Source organism: Canis lupus, chromosome 28, assembly GCF_003254725.2.
Source record: "Canis lupus dingo isolate Sandy chromosome 28, ASM325472v2, whole genome shotgun sequence".
Lineage (NCBI taxonomy): Eukaryota > Metazoa > Chordata > Mammalia > Carnivora > Canidae > Canis > Canis lupus.
Genome location: NC_064270.1, coordinates 22,370,003 through 22,394,938, shown reverse-complemented (window position 1 = coordinate 22,394,938; position 24,936 = coordinate 22,370,003). Strand labels below are relative to the sequence as shown.

Genomic DNA, 24,936 nt, shown 5'->3' with positions numbered 1-24,936 from the left:
TAGTCCTATGCTAGGTAGATAGAATTTCATTTTTTTTTAAGATTTTTTATTTATTTATTCATGAGGGACAGAGAGAGAGAGAGAGAGAGAGAGAGAGAGAGAGAGGCAGAGACACAGGCAGAGGGAGAAGCAGGCTCCATGCAGGGAGCCTGATGTGGGACTTGATCCCAGGTCTCCAGGATCATGCCCTGGGCCAAAGGCAGATGCTCAACTGCTGAGCCATTGGGGCTGCCCTAGATAGGATTTCAATGGTCTGCCCCTATAATACTTAAACTCCACCTCTACAACAGAAGGCTTTACATTTTATTTTAATAATCTGTTTATAATATCATTTCTCCTCACTTGGCCAAGCTTCAGAAGGGCAAGAAAAACCTATTACAAATTCCTTCACATGGTATGTACTGAATGAATATTTGTTTTACGAGCGCCTGGGTGGCTCAGTCTGTTAAGCATCTGCCTTCTGCTCAGGTCATGATCCCAGGGTCCTGAGATTGAGCCACACGTCAGGCTCCCTGCTCAGTAGAGAGCCTGCTTCTCCCTCTCTCTCTCTGCTACTCCCCTGCTTGTGCTCTCTCTCTCTCTGTCAAATAAATAAAATCTTTGAAAAACCCAACAAATATTCATGTTCAAATCCTACAAATCTAAGGATATCAGATCTCATGGTATCAGACAAACTAAGAAAGCCCAGTATGAAATATAAGAGTCTAAATTATAAAAGCCTTCATGGGATCCCTGGATGGCACAGCAGTTTGGCGCCTGCCTTTGGCGCCAGGTGATCCTGGAGACCTGGGATCAAGTCCAGGTGATCAAGTCCAGGATCAAGACCTGGGATCACCTCCAGGTGATCCTGGAGACCTGGGATCAAGTCCCACGTCTGGCTCCCTGCATGGAGCCTGTGTCTCTGCCTCTCTCTCCGTGTCGATCATAAATAAATAAATTTAAAAAAAAATCATAAAAGCCTTCAAAGAATTGCAATTTGAAAAAAAAGGGGGGAAGGCCTGGGTGGCTCAGTGGTTGAGCATCTGCCTTTGGCTCAGGGCATGATCCTGGGGTCCTGGGATTGAGTCCCACATCAGGCTCCCTGCAGGGAGCCTGCTTCTCCCTCCACCGATGATGTCTCTGCCTCTCTCTCTGTCACTCTCATGAATAAATAAATAAAATCTTAAAAAAAAAAAAAGTTGCCATTTTAGTACTTCAAGTCTGTAATCCTAGTTAGGTAGCTTTATTTTACCTTTTTAGATATACTTTATGAACAATTCATAACACAGGAAATATTCCCGTGCAAATTATGTTTCTTTTTTTTTTTAAGATTTTATTAATGTATTCATGAGAGACACAGGGAGAAGCAGAGACATAGGCAAAGGGAGAAGCAGGCTCCCTGCAGGAAGTCCAATGTGGGACTTGATCCTGGAGTTCCGGAGGCAAAGGCAGACGCTCAACTGCTGAGCCACCCAGGCATCCTACAAATTATGTTTCAAAAATACACTTTTTCTCTTGGTTTCTGCATATATTCTTTTTCAAATCTTTGTATCTATGTTCTCTTTCTTTTGGATAGACTACAAAGATAAATTTTATCTTAATCCTGAGCATTTAAATGAATGTCAAAAAAAAATAGAACTAAATCAGTCATTTTTAACTGAGATCCTTAAAGAGATTTAAGAAGGTCTATAGATGCTAGAAATTATTAGTATTATTTTATACACTATAAATTATAAAAATATATAACTACAATAATTGTTAAAATATTACTGTGCTGTTTTTCAGGGGAAAAAATGGCATATAGCCCTCATCACATGCCAAAAAAGAAAGAGCTAATCTATATTAAAGAAATTTTACTCCACTTCTTAGAAATTCATTTATGCAAAAGAAAATGCTTAAACTTGGGACGCCTGGGTGGCTCAGCGGTTGAGCATCTGCCTTCGGATCAGGGCATGATTCCAGAGTTCCGGGATCGAGTCTCACATCAGGCTCCCCGCAGGGAGCTTGCTTCTCCCTCTGCCTGTGTCTCTGCTACTCTCTGTGTCTCTCATGAATAAATGAAACCTTTAAAAAAAATACTTATTCTGTGATTCAAGATCATTTTGGATATGATGTTTTTCTTTTAACAGTGTTTTCTTTACTATATTAAATAAATCATACTTCCAATTTTAAACCTACCGCAACTTCATTAGTATCTCCATGCTCAAAATATTCCTGTATGATTGGTGTTAAAGTCTTCTCAAATGCTGTTTCATCCAAAGGCAAAACTACAGTTTCATAAACACAGTTCTCCTGGGAGGGAAAGAGTTATAAATTAATGGACGTAACGATTCAGACAATATTAGAATATTTAGCAAAGATTCTATGGTATTTGAGTCCTACATTTTTTCATGTTCTCTTAGAAATATTTCCATGTTCAACAATTAGCTAAAATAGTTATACAAACAATATGGAATAAAAACAATATAATTTCCGGTCTGTAATTCTCATCACCCTTGTGTTATTTTCATGCAAAGACAGTACTTCAAAACAGATGTCATGATGTCTGGGATTTGTTTCAAAATAATCCAGAGCCTGGGGTGCGGAATGCATGCAGGGGGATACAAGAGGAAAAATATATGGAGGTACAGGATAAAACAAGATTAACCATGAGTTATTAATTATTGAAGTTGGTAAAGCTGGGAGATGAGTACAAGCATTTTCGTTATACTATTCTACTTATTGTCTAAGTTAGAAATTTTCCATTAAAAATATATATGTTCATTATAAAATCTGTTAAAAATTTACACCCTCTTGGATCTAAGTGAAATAAGCTAAGTGAAATAAGGCTAAGACAAATACCATATGATTTCACTCGTATATGGAATCAAAAGCAAGTAAACAAAAAAAGAATCAGACTTGTAAACCCAGAGAACAAACTGACAGTTGCCAGAGGGGAGGGGCCTCCAGCTATGGAAGGAGCAAGTTATGGGAATAAAAGGTACAGCATAAGGAAGAAAAACAAAATTTACATTCTCAACACTGAAAAAAAGATAGTAGAAAAAAGATAATCCCAAATAAAATTTACCACAGAGTTACCATCCTAAACAGTAATATTTTAAAAGAAACCTCATATCTATAAATCTTATGATGTTCAAAAGAATATACATTCTTCCCAGTTATCATTACTAAAGAAACTCTGTTGTATTACCTCAACAGAATTTATCGAAAAACAGTCAACTTGGGGCACCTGGGTGGTTCAGTTGGTTAAATGTCTGGTTCAGCTTTGGCCATGACCCCAGGGGCCTGGGACTGAACCTTGATCAGGCTCCCTGCTCAACAGAGAATGTGCTTCTCCCTCTGTCCCTCCCCCCACTCATACCCATTCTCCCCCCACTCCAGCTCCCACCAAAATTAATAAAATCTTTTTTAAAAAAAGTCAATCCAATAATCCTACATGAATCGGTAAAGACCTACTTTTGACTTCAGAAATGAAGTGAAAATTATGCATATATCAGTTAATTTGGTTTCCTAATCCAAAATTTACCTAAAACTCTGAAAGTACTGAGTGTATGTATGATTTAGATACACTAATGTATGTGTATACACATATATACACACACACACTATAAATCATATATACATAATGTGACAGGCACCAAGTACAGATACAGAATGTATGATTTGACAAATGTATGAATAAACTACAGACCTAAAGTCAAAAAAATTGTATTTTAAACACAGATTAAAAAAAAAAAAGACATGGATACCTGGTCATCATCATAGTTAGGATCTTTCACATCCACCTCTTCCACATCATACACCTGTCCGGGTGTACCCCATACACCTTTGCCTCCTGCACCACCTGAAAAAGTTTAGAAATGAGAAAGAAAAGACCAAAACTTCATAGTTCATAAATTTTTATTGAAATCTGAAATAATTCTAGATATTCAGATATTAAATAATAGTTTAAAAACTGTAATTTCTGTTCCAGTTTTTTCCAGTTGAGTTATACTTTAAACCTCTTTTTTCTCTAATCCCTGCTTTTTCAGTAATTATTAAATATAACATATTTCTAAAACATTGAGTTGAAATAGCTTACAGTTAAAACTAAAAAGGCAGATGCTTTAAAATGAAAGCAAAAACAAAACAAAAATCAGAAAAATAACTATTATCAGGGACCCCACGGGATGTGATGATATAGCTGAACTCTAAATTTTATTTGACATTTCATAAGACCAAAACAAAAAGAAACACGTTGGGCCAATAAGAGGTGGCATAGAAAACTCAATAAAGGAGAAATTATTTGACAAAGCACAGTTTCCACTCTGTTTTTTCAATGTTTTGGGTTTTTTTGTTTTTGTTTTTTTTTTTGTTTTTTCAATGTTAAATACTTTTTAAATGTAATAATACATATTAACTACCCTTGACAACTAGCAATGTTATGAACAACTAAGCTATTTAAGCATTAACTGCACTGATCATTTTCTCTGTACTTTTTTTTTTAAGATTTTATTTATTTATTCATGAGAGAGACAGAGACAGAGAGAGAGAGGCAGAGGGAGAAGCAGGCTCCATGCAGGGAGCCTGACATGGGACTTGATCCCCGGGTCCCCAGGATCACACCCTGGGCTGAAGGCAGCACCAAGCTGTTGAGCCACCTGAGTTGCCCTTTCTCTGTCCTTCTATATACAAACTGACCAGCTGAAGTTTAACAATTCCAATTTTCAAGGTGGTTTGTCTACAAAAACTTATTGAAGTATTTTTATAACGCTTAATAGATTGTATAATTTTTTAAGAACTTTCCAGTATCACCAATTTCTTTGAGGTTGTAGTTATACCAAGACTAGAGCAAAACAGAATCTGATTACTAGGATTCATTCTGATCCAACCAATGGTTATAGAGTCATTCAGCAAGAGTAAAAGTTTTTGACCAATCACAAAAACATTTTACATGAATCCTAGGCTATAAATTGAAGTTCACACCATTCAGAAGCTGTGAAATCCCCAAATTGTATCAAAATCCTACCACAGACCAAAGCTAACATCCCTCATCAACAAATACTTAAGTATCTACAACTGCTCATCACTACTCCAGGCACTAGACATGGCAGTGAAATAGACCAGTCTACTATAGTTTCCAAAAGATACTACAACCTGGCTGGCTCACTTGGTAGAGCATGCAACTCTTCTTGATCTTGGAGTTACAGGTTCAAGCCCCATGTTAGGTAATAAAGATTACTTAAAAAATAAAATCTTGTAATAAATTACATTGAATGAATGAAAGGATGGATAGTAAGAAAAGAACGAACAAACTTGGAACTTGGATCTACGAAATCATTAAAATTCTGTTTCAGTTATTACCAATCTAATTTATATTTATCTAATTTATATTTATCATGTATTCTTTAAAAAGGACATAATTACATTCATTAGATAATAGGTATGATCAATTTTTTAAACTTTTGTTTATTAAGTAATCTCTACCTGCAATGAGGGACTCAAATTCATGACCCCAAGATCAAGAGTGACATACTCCACTGACTGAGCTAGCCAGGTGCCCCAGGTATGATGAATTTCTGACCCTACTTTCAAGCAAGTTAGAGAACACATGTACAATTCCTAACTGTACAAAAAAAACCCATGTGTATTTTGTGAAAATAATAAAGTTCTGTTCCAAAAAATAATCTCCTCCGAAAAATCACTCAATTTAAGGAAAATGTGGGATGGTCTTCAGATTACTTTGTAAAAATATACATAAATCATAAAATCTTGCATTATCATTGTTTAAGTTTCTTACATTCCTGGAACAAGGAAACCATCATGTAAAGAACCAGCTATACTGTTTTCTATTTGTTTCCTCAGACATGGAATATACCAACCTTTCTTTGGTAGTCCTCTTCCTTTCCCAGATCTGGATCGCCTATCTAGCAACCTTCCCTTTGGACTGGTTGGTACAGTTACTCCACTTCTAAGGGCTTCGCTTCCATTATCACTGACTGAATCGCCTCTGCCAGAGTCCCGGGATGAGTTTTTCCTCAGGCGCCTTTTTGCCTTGGCATTAATTCTAGCTTCATTAATGGAGGATGCCGAAATCCAATTTCCATTGATCTCATTTTTTATTTCCTCAGTCCCAGCATTTTCTTCATCACCAGAAAAGAGAGAGTCGCTTAAATTATCAGGATCTTAAAAAGGAAAATGAAAAAAGAAAATTCTACATAAGTACTTTTTTTTTTCTACATAAGTACTTTTTCTACATAAGTACTTTAATCATCCACTGTTATACCAGTTATCATTACAAGTTATATTAGTTGAAGCACATGAAATTACTATTTTTTAGGTCAGTAACTCACATATTGGCAATTTCATATGATTCCCTCTAATAAATGACAACTAAACAGGACTGCTTGTTACATTATCATAGAAAGTAAACTAAGACAGTGAATTTTAATGAACAGAGTTTAATGAAAGCATGTTATCTCACATGTTTAGAAAATAACATCTATGTTAATATACAACCATATTTAGACTTTTGTGAGCTAAGAGAGTTAAGTAATTGGAGATAGTAAGAAAATACTAAGAATCCTGAAAGAAGAAAGATAAATATTTACAGAATGCCTACTATCATTTACCAGGCATTGTGCTGGATGCTTTGTCATTTACCCACAAGTTTGAGAGCTAATTGTTACATACAGGATCATTAATACTGATAAGGAAACTAAGGCTGAGAGTATTTAAATAATGTGCCAAACATCTCCTGATTAACTACAGACAGTTGAAATATTACTAATTCAAAGAGCCTGAAAGGTATTTGGCAAATAAATGATCACATATGATTACTGAGCTGAATTGTTGAGGATTCACTGCTTTCAATAATAAAGCTTGAAAAAAAAAAATAAAGTTTGCTTTCAAAGCTCTAATTCACTTCTAGAAGCTTGACTTATATTACTTATCATACTCGGAAAATCTTCCAGCCTATGTAAGATTTGTACATTATTCCCTGAAAAATAGCAACATAATTGGAGTTTCCAATGGTCTCATTTATTTTTTTTTAAGATTTTATTTATTTATTCATGATAGACATAGGGGGAGAGAGAGGCAGAGACACAGGCAGAGGGAGAAGCAGGCTCCATGCAGGGAGCCCAATGTGGGACTCGATCCCAGGACTCCAGGATCGTGCCCTGGGCCAAAGGCAGGCGCCAAACCGCTAAGCCACCCAGGGATACCCCAATGGTCTCATTTAGAATGTCATCCCCACTGCTCTTTTCACTTATCAAAATCCTTTAGGATATACTCAAGTTATTTTACCTCCATAAAAACTTTCCTAACAATTCTAGCCACAAGAATACTAATGCCCACACACCATTCATTTACCTAATCATGGAAACACTTTGTTATTTCTATTTATGTAGCAGTCTTACTTTTCCAAATAAGTCATAAGCCTCAAAAGAGGAGCCATGCCTTTACCTGTACTTCTCTGGACCCTCAGCAACTAATAGAGTATCCTTCATACTATCAATTCAAATGTCCATGGAGATCAATGGCATGAAGACTTTGGCTTTGCCCTGAAAACTTTCTATGTCAACAAGCTACTGAATTAGTTACCCTTGAGTCAGAGTTCTGTTCATTGTGGCTAACTCAAGTCAGAGCTGAATCCCTCAAATGGTCTTACATATCTCTAAATGTAATTAGACTATGTCAAGTCTATGTGTATAGGCTTTAACACATCTTAAGATAATATGTTGAAACTTAAAATTTCTTAAATCAATCTATAAAAAACATAGACGTGTTAAAATATTTGTAATTCTTGACAGAAAGTATAAAAGAACAAACACTGTGGTAATAAAAAACATAATTAAGTAGAGTCCAATTACATCATTAGTCTTCTAAATAGTCTCTATGCCTTCAATCTTCAAACCATTCTCAAACTGCATGAAAACTGATTTTCTAAAACAGGCCCCCGCTGAAAACCCTTTGAAGGTATTTCTACTAGGTCAAAATAAAACTTAAATTCATTACTTTGTAACTTAAGATCCTTCATGATCTTGCCCCTGCTTACATCATCTGAATAACTGCTGACCACTCTCACATTCAAACAGTCAGAGCTTAAATTTGATATCATAGATAGTGATAGGGGGATTAGTCTGAGAAAGGAATACAGATTAGGAAAAAAAGAAAGTACAAAATAGAAAAGCAGCTAAGAAAATCTTGCAATAAATTCATTCACTAACTGAAAAAAATCAAGGGTAATAATTTGGGGGTAAAGTTACAATGAAATCAAAAAGAGCTTTTAAACAGACTAAAGAAGCATGAAATGAAATCTTAAAAGTTTTTAGACTAAGACAGGAAGTCAGAGTTAGAGAGTGAGTTTGCGACATCATCACAATCATCATTAACTACTACAACTACTAGTAGCAGTAGTAGTCGTAGCCGTAATGCAACTTCTTTTTTCATTATCATCATCCTTGTTACTACTAGATACCAGGTTCTATGCTAGGCACTTTACATATATGGTCTATAATCTTCATGAAGCTCCAAAATAAAACTGTTTATCTTCAATTTACAGATGGAAGATGTTTCACAGAAAAGTTACATATCTAAAAAAAGACTGTGGCCAGGATTCAAATCCACATTTAAATCTCAGATGACTGCAACTGTAAAAAATACAGAACTAGAGTAGAGCAGAGTAGTGACAGCTAAAGAGACAGGACAAGGGAGTGATTATTAAAAGAGAAAACAAGAAGAGGAAGGAGCAAAAAAGACCAGAGATGAGACAAGTTAGATGGAATTTCAAGAGCATGCAAGTGATGAAAGTATTACATATTTACCTGTAACATACTGCTTTCATTATTCTATGACAGCAAACCACCAAACTCGTCCAGAAGATAAAGGACTTAAATTATAATGAAATGCTTTAAGCTGTCACTTGGAGTACTAAAGCATTCAATTTCAACATATTGGCCACAATTGAGTTTCATTTCAACTATTTTAAGATTTTATTTATTCATGAGAGATACAGAGAGGGAGGGGGAGAAGGGGAAGGGAGGGGGAGGCGGGGGGGGGAGAAAGGGGGAGATAGGGGGAGAGAGGTGGAGGCAGAGACACAGGCAGAGGGAGAAGCAGGCTCCATGCAGGGAGCCTGACGTGGGACTCAATCCCAGGTCCCCAGGATCATGCCCTGGGCTGAAGGCAGCGCTAAACCGCTGAGCCACCTGGGCTGCCATTTCAACTATTTTAATATCCTTCCAAGTATGTTTGTATGACTGCAGCAGAATATATTTAGATATATTTTATCTGTTAGAACTTATAATTTTTTTAAAGATTTTATTTATTTATTTGAGAGAGTGACAGAGCAAGCATGAACAAGGTGGTGGGGGGATGGGCAGAGGGAGAAGGAGAAGCAGACTCCCCTCTGAGCAGGGAGCTGATGCGAGGCTTGATCCCAGGACCCTGGGATCACGACCTGAGCCGAAGGCAGATGCTTAACCACCTGAGCCACCCAGGCGCCACAGATCTTATAATTTTTAACCCATGTTTCTATCAATTACTCTTTTGTATTTTGCTACTCATATTTATCTGGTTTTTTAACGATTAACTTATTTGAGATAGAGAAAGTGTACATATGAGTGGTGGTGGAGCGTGTGGAAACAGAGAGAAATCCTCAAGCAGACTCCCCACTGAGCACAGGGCCCAATGCGCGGGACTCAATCCCAGAATCCTGAGATCATGACCTGAGCTGAAGTCAGGCGTCATTTGCACTTAACCAACTGAGCCACCCAGGTGCCCCTTATTTACCTAAGTTTTAGCTTCCATAAACCACTATTGATCTGACTTTAAGAAAACCAAAATGCAAAAATAAAAAACCTGAGTACATAATGGCAGTGACTTCAAAATTGTTTTCCACTGTGTACGAATTCCCCTTCTAAATTCTTTGGTATCATAAATAAACAAAAATCTTAAAAAAAAAGAAAAAGAAAAAAGGGGGGTAGGCTGAAACACCTGGGTGGCTCAGCAGTTGAACGCCTGCCTTCGGTTCAGGGTGTGATCCAGAGGGCCCAAGATCAAGTCCCATGTGGGGCTCCTTGCTGGGAGTCTGCTTCTCCCTCTGCCTACGTCTCTGTCTCTCATGAATAAATAAAAATCTTTAAATTCTCTGGTATCTCAGTAGTAATCAATCTAACTTATAGTATAACAGTACCAAACAATCAAATTTTCTATTAATGGTCCATTGATTGGCATAATTATAATTGATAATATTAGCACATTTTCATTAGTTACATACAAAATATGTGCTATGGGCATGACACACACACTATGATGTCACTGAATCCTAACAATAAACCTATTGAGAGGGCATTTGTACCCCAGTTTTACATATGAGAAAACTGAAGGTCAGAGCAAATAATCTACTTCCCCAAAGTAACAGAGCTGGTCAAAGTAAAAGTTGAAGTTAATAGGCTAGTCTGATTTGGACTATTTGCTACAGGAGGAATTTGTAGCAAAGATCTGTCTTAGGCTCATTCAAGTATTAAAGAACTACAAGTCCTTTATATTAAGGCAGTTCTGGTCAGAGGCATCAAGAACAGGGTTAAAGAACTAGAACTTGTTATATACAGAAAGCAAAATATGTAAAATTTAGAATCGTGCTGTCTCACAGAAATATAATGCAGGCCAAATGTGTAATTTTAAATTTCCCAGTATCCATATTAAAAAGAAACAGGCAAAATCAATTTTTAATATATTTGATTTAATCAACTAGATCTATTACAGACTGAACACAGAGTTAATATAAAAAGTTAATGAGGTATTTCATTCATACTAAGTCTCAAGATCTAGAATGTGTTTGTACCTATAGTACATCTCAATTCAGACAAGTGACTTTTCAAGTGTGCAAGAGCCACATGTGGCTAGTAGCTATTGTACTGGGCAGTGCAAAAAATCAGTAATTATGTATATGTGAAATACATTCTTCAAATATATTCTTACCATCCCCACTTCAGTGAAGCAGGGACATGATACCCATTTATAACCCTAAAAAACAAGAACTCATATAGCTATTGTTTATAACAGCACCAAAATAATCATTAATTATTGCAGTAATTTTTTTCAACTATAATTTCCTACCACACATTTTTTTAAAAAACTATGTTTAAAGATTTTATTAATTTATTCATGAGAGACACACAGAGAGAGGCAGAGACAATAGGCAGAGGGAAAAGTAGGCTTCCCGTGGGAAGCCCGATGTGGGAATTGATCCCAGGACCCCGGGATCATGACCCGAGCCAAAGGCAGATGCTCAACCGCTGAGCCACCCAGGTGCCCTCCTACCACACTTTAAATCAGGTTTGTAAATACAAAATGGCAAAGACGTTTCAAAGTGTCGGTTCAGATCAAAGAAAACTATATAATTTGTACACACTGAATTAGAGTCACTGAAAAAAATAAAACTACTACAATATTAAAAAATGAAATATGGTAAGTATATTTAAATCACAAGAAGATCTTTTCAATACTAATAAAATTATACAGCAAAGAATTATCTAAAATATACCAACAGGAAAAGCTCTTACTATTCAGAATATTACAAAATCCTAATTAACTCTACAAAGATTATTCTGAAAGTTAGAAATACATTTTAAGTTGCCTGAAGTTACTCAACATTTAAACATCTATTCCACAGGGCAGCCCTGTGGTTTAGCGCCACCTTCAGTCCAGGGTGCGATCATGGGATCCCAGGATCGAGTCCCATGTCGGGCTTCCTGCACGAGCCTGTTTCTCCCTCTGCCTGTGTCTCTGCCTCTCTCTCTCCCTCTGTCTCTCATGAATAAATAATAAAAATAAAATCAAATAAATAAATAAATAAATAAATAAATAAATAAATAAATAAATAAATATTAACATCTATTCCACAAAACCAATTTTATGATAATGTGCTATTGAAGTATCATGGAAAATCAAGAAAAATACCATCGGTAATATATAAATTATTAGGAAAGAGACCAAAGATACCAGTAGTAATTTATATTGTAGAAATCATTAGCTCATTTGAAAATATTAATGAACAGGTTCACTATTCTTCTCCACTATGTACCATACATAGTTTATTATAAATAGTGGAGAATAAGAAGGTATGGAATGTGAAAGGATGGGCAGAAAAATTAAGAACACATGAAGAATTTCTATAAAAATAGGAATCACAAACAATCTCAAAAATATAACTTGCATTCTTGTAGCATGATTAAGATGCCTTTTTCAAGTAAAGATGGTTTTAATACTGTATTTTCTCAAAATTTTGTAGGGCCTCACATATGCTCACAATATAGTCAAGGTTCAAAATATTCTTACATACCTGCAGGGTTTACATTCAGTATCTGCTCATTTTCTACATCCATCGTTCTTTAATGTTACTTGCACTGATTAAATTCCTATTGGAAGTCTTCCCTTGGGATCTATTTCCTTAAAAAGAAAAAAGTTTCAATGTTGTCCAAACTGACATAATTAATGTAAATTGAATTTTACTTAGTCACACTGTAAAAAAAATCAGACCATAATTTCATTTTTCAAAAAAGAGCTCTTTGAAAAATAGTTTACCACAATTAACATTTGGTTTCAATCTTCCTGACAAGTATATGTGTCCAAAAAATCCGCCCATATTTCTGAATGTGCCAAAGCATCTCTTTAACTTGGAAGTAAAAGATGTATTTACTATACGGGTTTATTTCAAATTAAAGCAGTATATACATACTCCCAAGTTCTTTAGGGCTACCAGGCCTCATAATTAATCTTATGTAATATTGGATAGCTCACTACAGATGAACTATAAGAACAATTATAAAATGCAAGCAACAGTTTTTGTTTTGTTTTTTGGGGTTTTTTTTTTTTTTTTTTTTGCAAGCAACAGTTTTAATCAAGCATTTCACATGACTGTTAAATTTTTCACACTACAACATATCTGAAGGCGGATAGGTCTGTCATTTCATCACTTAGGTGTCCATAATTACAGTTACAAGACTAAAGTCTGGGAGAAATTTTTGTAAATGGTGTTTTCATAAGAGTATTATTTTCATAATCTGAAAAACCATTCTTTTTTAAATCTTTAAATTTTTTTAAACATTTTATTTTTAAGTAACTTCTACATCCAATATGGGTCTCAAATTTACAATCCTGACTTAGCCAGGCACCTCCTGAGTCTCTTTAAAAAACAAAAACAAAAAAGCCTTGCCTTTAAAAAAGAAATAAATAGAATGGCATTAGCTTTTCAGTATTTTAGACCTCAGTTTCAAAATGGCTTAAAAATTACTGATGCTGAAGGTTTTGATGAAATCAGTTCTTTTATTTAACTTAGTGATATAAATCTAATGTTATTTAAAAGACCATCAAAATGTTTTCATGAAAACTAATACCAGAAGGTATAACCAAATATGATTTTAGAATCTCTCTGTAACTATTTTTTAAAGTTGCTTATAGTACTTAAGCATCAATCCGTTCAAGTCATATAGGTTAGATATAAACCCTCCTATTCATTTATAATTACATTTCACTAGCTGTGTGCTTTCAAGATATTAAATGCACAAATTAATGAAATGACCAATAAAATAATTACAAGAAAGCATATATTTCCAATATAACATAACCTAGTGTTATAGATGTCATTTTAGAATAATAACATATGATGCCTCCTGGGGACTCAACTGACTTTTTTTTTTAAGCAAACTCTACCTCCACCGTGGAGCTCGAACTCATGACTGAAGAAATCAAGAGTCACATGCTCCACTGACTAAGCCAGCCAGGCACCCCTCAACTGACTTTTAAATCCCTTAATATATACTATTTTAACATTTTAAAAGTTTATAGTCCTTTAATCCAGAAAAGAGTATTATTTTGTAAAACAAAAATAAACACACCTTAATGCTAAAATGATCAACTTCCTAATGTGGCATAATCTTTAGGCTACCAGCATACTATCATACCACTTCAGAAGTTAAGAAAATGGTGAGATCGCTCTAATTCTACTCAGAATAAACAGACTTCTGTCATTCTATATAACGACTTTCAGTATCATAAATTTCCAACTCTGGATTTAGGGGGAAAAAATGAACCTTAAAAGATATGTATATAGAGATATATATATAAACAAAAATAGCTTGCAAACCTAAGCATTTAGTCTTTTTCATGTTTGAAAATGCCATGTTTCATTTCAGTATGAGTTACATGTTATACAGGAAAGTAAAAATGTCCTATGATGTGTATATGAGCTTTTTAAACTAGTTACATTAAAAAGTCTTTTTCATATTTGATGCAAGTATAATTTTTGAGAGAATACTTTCTACAGAACCTGGCTAATAAAGGAAATGAAATTATAACTGATGTTTATAAAGCCTCTTATAATTCAGAGAATTTTACATGCATTATTTCATGTACCTCTCAGAGCAACCTTAAGGTATTTACTTCACCTTGCACACAACTAAACAAATTCAGAGAAGGCAGGTGACCTGTCCAAAGAGAGACAGCTGCTCAATCCAAGAACCAGAACCCAGACCTTCTCAATCCATTACTGTTTACACAAGTTCAATACAAGATTTTAATATCCCACAAGATTCTTTTTCAGACAGAAGCTTATTAAAACATAGACTCTTATTACATCAAATCTTTCAATACTACTTTCCAAACACTAAAAATATTTTTTAAACAACTACGCAAAAGCCATTCAACCAGGTAAGAAAATTATTAGGTGTAACTATCACCTACAACTAGCACATGTTTTTATTAAGTAATCCTAACAATAAATAAATAAATAAATAAATAGCCCTGTGTCCTTAGGCAATGATAACACAATCAAGAACTCAGTCACATTTGATAGCAACACAGACATTTTAAGAATTTAGAGAAAAATAAAGATATATTGCATGTTTCTCCTCTCTTCAAAGTAGTGGAGCTTTTTTCCAGTTTACTCAACAATCCATTAGATTTTTGGCCCCAAACTTAGCAAAAGCAAAAAGCAAAACCTCTAAGCACCATATCCTTAAAACTAAACAATAAAATTTTCAACAAGAAAAGTATGCTTAGAAGTTGGACAAAATTAAGGCTAACATTAAACAGTTTTCATTTCTTCAATGTGTTTTACAGAAACACACTATCAGCATTCAAATGCCATCACATTTCCTAAAAGACAGAGCCTCACCTTCCCACCCTCCCACCCCCAAAATCTGTTTCCTGAAATATACTTCATAAACCACTCTGACAGTTCTGGAGTCAAGTTTAGGCCATATGTAAACCAGGAAATTATTTGTATTCATTCCAGGGCTACAATCACAGCTAATTAGCAACTTAAAATAAAATCAGCTAAAAGTATTTAACCATAATGATGCAAAAAGCAAGCAGCGCAGAAAATACCAAAGTGTCATTTATTTTTGCACTCCCAGCAACTATTTTTCCTTTCTCATTACTACAACAAGAAAAAAAAAAAAAACCCACCAATCAAAATATAATTCAAAGATCCCAGCTGAGATGGTAAGGAATTGAAGAAATCTATAATGAAGGAAGGTTAAGGGCATAAACACGAACCATCAAATTTGGAACACATATGCAGTGCTCCCCTTTTAGAAAAGTATACGGTGGTTTCTTAAAAAAAAACCTCACATTAGTAAGAAGGCCAAAATTCTAAAACTTATCGGTAAAAATACAAGTAAAAATAAGCTGCGACTCTTCCTTCCACACGAAGCTGCGTTTTTGGGGTGGTTTTCATCACTGCAGAGCCTGCTGCACAGGTGCCGGTGGCACAGCCAGTTCTCCCAAGGGCAGGGGCGCGGGAGCCACGGGCCGGTCCGCAGACAGGTTCTGAAGCTCCGGGGGGCGGGTCACGACCCCTCCTCGCGGGCCCTGCAGCACCAAATTGACGACTGCAGCAGCCACGGCCTGCGTTTCACAGAAAGAGGCCTCTCTTCCCGTCTTTGTTGTCTCTGGGCGGTTTGACTTCAACTAAAGCAGCGACCCTTCGCCCGAGGTCCGCACGCGTCCGCCCCCCGCCCCCCCGCAGCGGGTCCCCGCGGCCCCGGGTCCAGGCCCGCCCCGAAGCGCCGGGGCCTGGGCTCCGGAGCGCGGGCCAGGCGCTGGGGCCGCCGGGCCGGGGGCCGCTCCGGGGAGGGAGGGCCCCGGGGAGGGCGCGAACCCTCCCCGCAGGACCCGGGCAGGCCACAAACACGCCTCCCAACGTCCCCTCTCAGAATGAAAATGAAAACGCGGCGTCCGCGGGGGCGAGGGGCGGCCCGAGGCTGGCTGGAGCCCCGCGCACCCGGCCGAGCGCGGAGCGGGTCCGGGAGCGGGTCCGGGAGCGGGTCCCGGAGGGGGCGGGCCCGCGCCGCGGCGCTCGGGGCCCCGGCCTGGGAGGGAGGAGGGAGCGGGGGGCCGGAGCGGGGGCCGGGGCGGGGCCGGGGCCGGGGCGGGGCCGGGGGCCGGGGCCCGCCCTCCGCTGCCCGGGGCGTCGGGGCGTCGGGGCGCCTGCGGCCCTGCTAGCCCGGCTCGGGGGAGGCGGCCGGACCCCGGCCCACCCGGCCGCGCCCTCCCCCCCGCCCCCGCCCAACGTGCGGCTGCCTCCGAGGAGGGTCGAGGCTGGGGAGAGGGCGCAGTCGTTCCGGGCGCGCGGGCCGCCCCGCTGGTACTGACCCCTCGGGCCGCCGCCGCCGCTCGCCCGGGTCCGCGTCCGCCGGCCCAGACCCCGCTGCTCAGCGTCCGCCGCCGCCTCCGAGCGCCTCTGCCCCCTCTCGCTCTGTTTGTTTTTGTTTTGTTCTACCCAGTAACACGGGGGCGAGAGGGCCGCGCCTATTGGCCGAAGCGAGGAGGCCCGCCGGCCAATCGTGGCGGTGGAGCGGCCGCTGGGGAGGAAAAGGGAGGGAAGTGAAACGTGGAAAGCCGGGCTGGGGCGCCGGGAGGCGCATGCGCGTCGGGCTCCCGGTCGGCGGGAGGCGCTGCGGGATGGAGGCGTAGGCGAAAGGGCAGTGCCCCGGGGCGAGGCCCGCTCACCCATTCCCTTCGCAGGGCGGTCAGCAATCCTGCCTAAATGTTGGGCTTGCAGAGCGTCCCCGCTTCCATTTCCAGAGGCTCCTCAAGCCCTGAATCTCTGCAGCTGCTGCTCCTGTCCGCCCCGTTCACCCCCTGGCTCCTACTGCGTACACCCAGCTTTATCCCGGGAGGATGCTCTGGTTCCTTGAAGATAGAAATCACGCCCATTTCGCAGATGAGGAAACAAACAGACTCAAAAACTCTTTGAAGTCCCTGTGGTAATCATGACTAGTTCGGCCCCTGGGATTCAAACTCCCACATTCCCAAACCAAGACTGGGGTTCTCAGGCACGGCTATAACTTCTTCACTGAAATTTGTACCCCGCCTGGCTGTTGGCGTCCTTCCTCCTTGGCTCTTTGGCTCACCTTGTGCTCTCATTCTTCCTTCTTCCCTATCCCCTGAGGAAATGACCAGAACCTTCTGCTGTCTGTGCTCTCAGGAGAGAACTCAGCCATTATCTCTGGCCAGATTTTCTGATTGTCTGATGTGTTAACACCCCCAAACTGCCCCCTGCCCTGACTTACCCCTTTCTGCCTGGTCACCCTGCCTGGGAGTCGTCTCTAATGGTATTATTATTTCTCCGAACAATTGCAGCAGAAAACCCTTCACTAGCTTCCTGCCTGCCTGCCTGCAGTGTCTGTACTTTAGCCAGGCTTTCAAGACCTTACAATGTGACTTCAAGACTTTCTGGCCATGTCTCCACACCCTCCCAATCCACACACACACCCTTGGCTGCAATCCACTTGGACCTCTCACTGTTCCATATGCTTCCCCACCTCCTGAGGGTTATCATATCACTTTGAATATGCCTCTTTTATCCCCCATCTCTGCCTGGTACAATCTTATCCATGCTTCATGGCTCTCCTGCACAGGCCTTCTTGGGCCTGGTGACTTGATGTGAATTTCCTGTCTCCTGATTCCTCCCTCTAATGATTTGTACCTCTGGAGACACTGAAACATTCTGCCTCACATTATGTTATCTGAGTTCCTGTCCTAACTCCTCTCTTCATTAAACTGTCAACTTGTTAGGGTGCCTGGGTGGTTCAGTTCGTTAAGCATCTACCTTCAGCTCAGGTCATGAGCCCAAGGTCCTGGGATCCGGCCCTGGGTTGGGCTCCCTGCTCAGTGGCGAGCCTGCTTCTTCCTCTCTCCCTCTGCCGCTCCCCCTGCTTGTGTGCTCTTTCTCTCTCAAGTGAATAAACAAAATCTTTTTTTAAAAAATTTTATAAAAAATAAACTGTCACCTTGCTGAAGGTAAAACTTGTGTCTTCTCATCTGTTATCTTTGTATAGGTCTTAAGAAGATGCCTTGTACATTTTCCATACCAGTGCGGTAAAAAATACCTCGATCTGAGTTCACCAAGGTTCTCAGCATTTCGTTTTCTCATCCCCATCTTCTGGTCAAGGGCCTCTTAGCATGTCCAGCATCTGAATTAGCTTTATGAGTCACTTTTACTTTTTAAAAACAAAGCTTCCTGGTCACTCAGTTTTGTTTTGTTTTTGTTTTCCCCATAACCTGCAGCTGTCTTCTTTCTTTTCTCTGTCAGGGCTTATCCATCCTCCACTGAGCAGTAACTGCTGGCTCCTTTTTTTCACCCATCCCCCTCTTTCTCCACTCCACTTTTTTCTCACTCCTTTTCAGTTCTTGACTCCTTCTTCCTCCCTGGCACCATCCTCCTCTGACTTTTGCTGGGTTCTTTCATTTATCCATTCATTAATACATTTACGAAGCACCTATGGCATACCCAGGCTGCAATAGGCAAGCACCCCAAGATCTATGAGATAACAAAAGAATGGGATATGATTACCCATTTTTAAAAGCAGCTAGAACAACCAAAAGCTTTTAGCAAATTACCCCGAAAGAACCCATTATGGAGTAAAATGTTCATATCCTTTTTACCCACCCATCATCTCTACATATGATGTTTGGTATCCTAGAACCCACCTTAGAGAATGCCCCTCTAGCTGGGTGTTATTGACTAGTTTGGACCAGGCAAAAAAGAAATGGGATTCTAGTCCTAGCTCCCCACTAACTACCTATAGTTAGTTAGAATCCCTCTCGGGACCTCTGATTTTTCACCAGTTAAATTCAGAAATTGTGTTCAATTAGTAGTTTCCAAGGTATTTTCCAAAGAATATGAATTTTGTGAAGCTTTAATGGATATCACAAGAAATATGTGGGAAGGGCTGTTCCATAATCAAATCAACCTGGAAATAAATTATTTTAACAAAAAGTTAAAGCTGGTTTTGGGGGAGAGGAGGGCAACTCTTCTCAGTACTTTTAATAAGCTAATGAGCTTCCAAAATCTTGAGAGACTAGAGTCAGAAGCTAAGTAACACTCCCCAACCTATTCAAACAAAGAACTTTTTTTCCCCAAGATACCCCAGAATCAGTGTCACCTAGAGACCAGTTTGGGAAATAGAGATGACAGCCATTATCATCAACATTCCTTCCAGATGTATTAAACACTGGCCATCTGTGCCTTTGCTAAGCATTAAAAAAGAAGAAACTGAAAAATGGAAAAGTATGCAAGTGCCAGGAATTTTTGCCCATCAGATCAATCCACAAATATTTTTTATGTGCCTATTCTGTGAAAAGCACAGAGCTGACCCAGCTGGGTTCTTGGCATAAGCCATTATATTCTACCTTAGGGTCAATAGTCTCTGGCATAGACTGCCCTGGGCCACAATGTACACTTTCATTTCTCACAACTGGATTTTCTTTCCTAAAGGCCTGTCATAAGGGCTTAAGTTAATTCAGCTGTTGGATGAGAGAAAAGGAGGAAGACTTCATCCTAACTCATTCTATCCAGAATGATGGAAGTTCAACTTTTATTTCAAGAATGACCCATTCCAATTTAGGAGAGGATGGGCCACCACTGTTGCCTGGGGAGAGATGGGTGTTCAGAGGTGGCACTAGAAACCTTGCTGTGTGATCAGACATACATGATGTCTCTCCTTTTCCCCATACCCCTCAGGTTTAAGCACTAATGATTCCTCAAGGGACATGAAGAATGTTTAATTTATTTGGGTGTATGGGGGCGAGGGTAGAGAGTAGTTTTTTTTTTGCCTCTTAAGACAGGTTACTGACTGTGTCTCTAGCTAGCTGTGTTGCCTTGGTTGTTTCACTTCCTCTCTAGGTGGATTGAATGCTTCAGTCTTGCACCATCAGAGAAGGAGTTGGCCCCTGCGGAGAGTCTTTAAAGAGTCATTTCAGTTCTGACACCATGATGCTGGGCCAGGCACTGGGATGGCATCACTGGAGTCCTGGTAGTGGGGGACGAGAAATGAGAGGCTTTGCCAATGGTGACAGGGAAGAACTAATCACCAGGCATGGGTAGAGGAACTGTCACTCTCAGCCCAGGGGCCTTCTCTGAATACAAAGCTCAGATAACATTCCCTCCTGCCACCCCAAAAGCAACCTGGAAGGCTGAGGTAGTGTTGGAAGTACTGATGAGTTAATGTCAGTAAATGGCTTGGAAAAGCACAGATGCTAGGCACAAGATAAGCACTTCAAATTACCATATATTACCATTATTGCCCTTGGAGCTTCCACGGCCTTTTCATTCTTTGGGCAAAGCCCCATCTGAGAACCCCAGTTTGTTAGTAAGCACTGTTCACACCTTGGCATAAGGTCAAGAAGAGGCCTTCTCTCTCTGGGGACTGAGGGAACCCTTAGTCCACTTCCTTAAGAACTTTCAGATACTACTGTCATTTGCAACAACATCTACCTGAGCTGACAACTGCCTCCTAGTTTGTCAAACCAAGGACTGAATTTTAGGAATTCCTATAAGGCAAGGAATTGCTCTTTAGCAGAAATGGCAGAAGATATGGAACCTGCTCTGAAGAAAAAGAGAGTTGCATAAGGAATTCTAATTCCTCTAATTCATAATAATGTGTAATTCCTCTAATTCATAATAATGATAACTGACATTTGTGTTGTGTTTTATGGCTCACTGAGCACTTTCACATATACTTTTACCCCCTCCCTATGAAGTGGACAAGCAGATATTATATTTCTGGGTTTAAAGATGAGGAAAATGGGCTTGAGCAGGTCACTGATAATCACAGGACTTTTATGATAAAGGAAACATGGGGATCCCTAGTCCAAACCCTTCCTTTAAACAGAGACCCCAAGAACTTAAGTGGGTTGCTCAAAACCACACAGCTAGTTAGTTGCTGAGCTAGATTGCAACGAGGTCTCAGTGTCCCTTACACAGGCTAGGCAACATTGACCTTCTAGTACCCAGGCCTCTACTGGATTCTTTCTGCCACTCAACTTTGAGTCGCTTGAATAAAAGTTAAATATCTTAGCCATTTCTGGTCCCCCAAAGCCCCCTGTTATCAAAGGAGTCCATTTAAGGTCCTAAAAGTGAGGAAGGAAGGAGAGTAGTGATAGGGGAAGTTTAGTATGATATTTAGGAGCTGTTGATGGGGACATTTTTCAAGAATCTCTTTCCTAGACTAAAAAGCATAGACTAACGTGAAGCATAGCACAAAGTCAATGCGATATTTATAAATAGTATGTACCAAGAAAAGCTAAGAAGGTTTTACTTCCCTAATTCAAGTTTCGAGAGCTTGGTGCATTTGTCTTTGTGTTTTCCCCCCACCAAATCACTCTTGCCACCGTAGAATGTAGAAATAAGCTAAATTCAGGCTCAAGATCTCCAACAGATCATCTTTTCCCAAAAAGCCCATATATTTTGACACATCTCCAAACCTGGTCTGAGTTCTAAGCCTGTAAAGCCTCCAGCTCCTCAGAATTTTGCAATCACAAGACCATTCAGCCAGATACTTTTCCAAGTGCTTCCTACAACTGTCACACCTTGCCTCGAATTAATTGTGTTGAGTCAGCGTAGAGAAACACTTCTCAGTTGTATCTCCAGGGGCTTTATTTGTACTCTTCTGGAACCCGGGATCCTCAGCTAGATTGCACACTGTCAGAATTCATCCTCTTCTCTCCAGTGAGTGCTGAGCTTGAAGAAGATGCCATTATGCCTTCCTCCTGTCTGTGCTGCACTAGTTCGTGCTCATCTGCCAAAAGAGCACAGGGGACCTCAAGTGGAAATGAGAAACTCGTCATACTGGAAAAAAAGAGGGATGAATGATCATAGGTTGCGATTAAGAGAGCCTGAACCACAGGGAAACACAACCAGAGACGGCTGGAGACGGGTGGAGGGTGGTTCAAGAGGCCAGTGCTGGGTAGACAGAGACACACATAGAAAAGGAAGTTAATGAAGGGAAGTAATCAAACCTCTATTTTGGACAAAGTGAAATAAAAGTAGTGGAAAACAAGAAGAGGTCAAGGGCAAGCCAAGGGAGATATTGTTTTGTACTATTAAATGTTTATAATAAAAATGAGGTTACCTTCATGGAAGGTCAGAGACTGCAGAAGAAATTCCCAGGAGATAGTCTAGTGAAGCCAAGTTGCTTGAATAAGAATATAAAAACTGAAGCCCAGAGAGGAGCAGAGGTCTGGCTCCAGGCAAATGATAGATAGCAATAGTACCTCTTCCTACTATATGCAGCCGCCTTCCTTTTTCCTTATGGCTGTTCTCTGCATGTATCTTGCCCTTTAGCCTCCACACTCTCCTCCATCTCTGTCTCTCTTTCTCTGTCTCTTTTCTAAAAGGGCAGCTTTCAGAAAGAAAAACAAGGAGTGACATTTTATTTTATTTTATTTTTTTAAGGAGTGACATTTTAAAACAGCTCCAGGAAATCCCCAAACCCTGCATTTAAAGCAACAGGATTGCAGTCCTTCAGCATGATTGACAAAGCCAGGGTTAAAACAGGAAATAGTAGACAAGGCACCAAGAACCAAGAATTCAAGGGAAAGAGAAAAATAACTCCTGAAGGACAACTTAAAGTCTTACCACCACCATTTCTTGTGTTGTGTGTATGTATTTGTGTGCATTTTGTTTTTAGAAAGTTTTATTTAAGGGCAATGTATCTAGGCCAGTGATCTGTTGATGAGCTTCAAAGAGTGCAAGACCATCCTAAAATTTTATGCAAATTTTATTGTGAATATGTATTTTAAGCACAGGGGGTCTATAACTTTTAAATAAACCCCTAAAAGGGTCATGTCCCAGAAAAGATCAAGAATTTCTGGAACACATCATGTTATATGTTTGGGCCCTTCTACAGAGTGGGTATTCCACCAAGAAATACCAGCAGAGGGGCAGCCCTGGTGGCCCAGCGGTTTAGTGCCACCTTCGGCCCTGCGGGTGTGATCCCGGGTCTCCGGGATCGATCTCATGTCAGGCCCCCGCATGGAGCCTGCTTTTTCTCTCTGCCTGTGACTCTGCCTCTCTCTCTCTCTCTCTCTCTCTCTCTCTCTCTCGATCTCTGTGTCTCTCATGATAAATAAAATATTTATTAAAAAAAAAAAGAAATACCACCAGACTTTCCTCTGTATATCAAACCAGAAGCAGAATCAAAACGCCTTCAAAGCAATGGCAACAGAGAAACAAAACAAAACAAGAGTGGTTTTTAGAATAGCAGTGGTGCTAAAAAGAGATAGAATGTCATCATCTTGGGACATCCCAATAGTCATTCCAGTTAGGTATGGCAGCTACCTTCCATAATGTCAACCTCAATGGGCCAGAAATATAAGCTGAATCTCCCAACATTTCCTGAACTAAAGTCCAATAGCCATTAATTTATCTTTTAAAAAAAAACCTCCCACTTATTTAAAAGACAAAGCAGTATGTAGTGTCTCTCAAAATATGCTTGGCAGATATTTTATCACCAAAGGATTCTAGGATGAACTAAGCTGGGGAAAACTCCTTATCATCTCTCCTCTTGGAGGATCACAATAAAAAGAAGGGTATTTTAAAGGCTCTGAGAAATCTATCATAAGTAAATCCATTTAATTTCCTTTAACCCAATGTTTACTGGACTTACTTGACTATGGCACTCTTTTTTACATAATATTGATTTTCATCTTATGAGATACACACCAGAAAATACTTATATAATAGAATGGGACTTGAAGTAGAAGGCAAGAAGCCTGGACTCTGATCCTGGTTCTGCCACTAGATTGTGTGCTCATAGGTCTTCTGACTGCTTTGAAATCATACAACATAAAAGACCTCCCAGATTCTTTCTGGGCTGTGATCTAGCCAATGTATCTCTGGGTTGGCTGCTGGCCTAAGACCCTGCTTATAGCCTTTTTCTATGATTATACATATTTTTATTCAGGAAACTGAACGGTACCTGTTACCCTAATAAGACATTGTCTCTTAAGAATACTTCTAAAGTGGGAGGTACAGACTTCCAGTTAGGGCATGAATAAGTCACAGAGCTGAAAGACACAGCACAAGGAATATAATCAATGGTATTATAGTAGCGTTACATGGTAACAGACAGTAGCTACACTGGTGGTGAGCATAGCATAGGTAGAGAACTGCTGAATCACTATGTTGTACACCTGAAACCAATATAACATTATGTGTCAACCATACTTGAGTTTTTTTTTTTTAAAGAAAAGAATCCTTTGGAGAGATGAGGTAAATGTCTAGGAGCTAGAACAGAATGGAATCAGCACTGCAAAGCTGAGCCAATCGTTGACTTTATTCAACACAAAGGCAGCTAACTGATGGGCATGTGTGTTTGATGGGACTGGTTTTTTTTTTCTTAGTATTAAGACAGCTTTTTAACTTGTTAATGTCACATAAGGAATTTAAGCAAGTTACACTATCTGAAAAAGCACAACTGATGTTTTTTTTAAGGAAACCCTTCTTCCTGCCCTTACCGCCCTACTCCCATCCCCCTCGTGAATTAATAATCTAAGGGAAGAAGTAATTATAGAATCCTTCATCCAGAATGCTTACATGATGATCAGGTTAATATTGCCTTCTTACAAAATTTCTTTTTTCTATTTAAAAGAAATTCTTGTAGTCTTGATTACTTATTACCAAAA

The 24,936-nt window shown here is 39.5% G+C and overlaps 2 protein-coding genes across 4 annotated transcripts in view; one reads left to right on the top strand and one right to left on the bottom strand.

The window, feature by feature from the left end:
- BBIP1 (BBSome interacting protein 1) overlaps window positions 1-2,152 on the top strand; it is a 29,259-nt gene extending 27,107 nt beyond the window's left edge. The window contains exon 3 of the mRNA XM_049103099.1: window positions 1,765-2,152. The gene's annotated coding sequence lies outside the window, so the exon portion shown is untranslated. The remainder of the gene's footprint in view (window positions 1-1,764) is intronic.
- The window catches only part of PDCD4 (programmed cell death 4), a 28,416-nt gene extending 11,663 nt beyond the window's left edge, over window positions 1-16,753 (bottom strand). Inside the window, exons 1-5 of one of the 3 annotated variants that reach the window (XM_025467185.3) lie at window positions 16,621-16,753; window positions 12,308-12,414; window positions 5,841-6,143; window positions 3,729-3,823; window positions 2,158-2,271 (exon numbers count right to left, since the gene is read on the bottom strand). In XM_025467185.3, the coding sequence (XP_025322970.1) occupies window positions 2,158-2,271; window positions 3,729-3,823; window positions 5,841-6,143; window positions 12,308-12,350 (555 nt within the window). In that variant the 5' untranslated portion in view covers window positions 12,351-12,414; window positions 16,621-16,753. Of the gene's footprint in view, window positions 1-2,157; window positions 2,272-3,728; window positions 3,824-5,840; window positions 6,144-12,307; window positions 12,415-15,432; window positions 15,586-16,620 lie in introns of those variants that run through there. The other 2 variants (XM_049103098.1, XM_025467187.3) reach the window with 2 other exon arrangements.
- Between the last annotated feature and the right edge of the window lie 8,183 nt (window positions 16,754-24,936).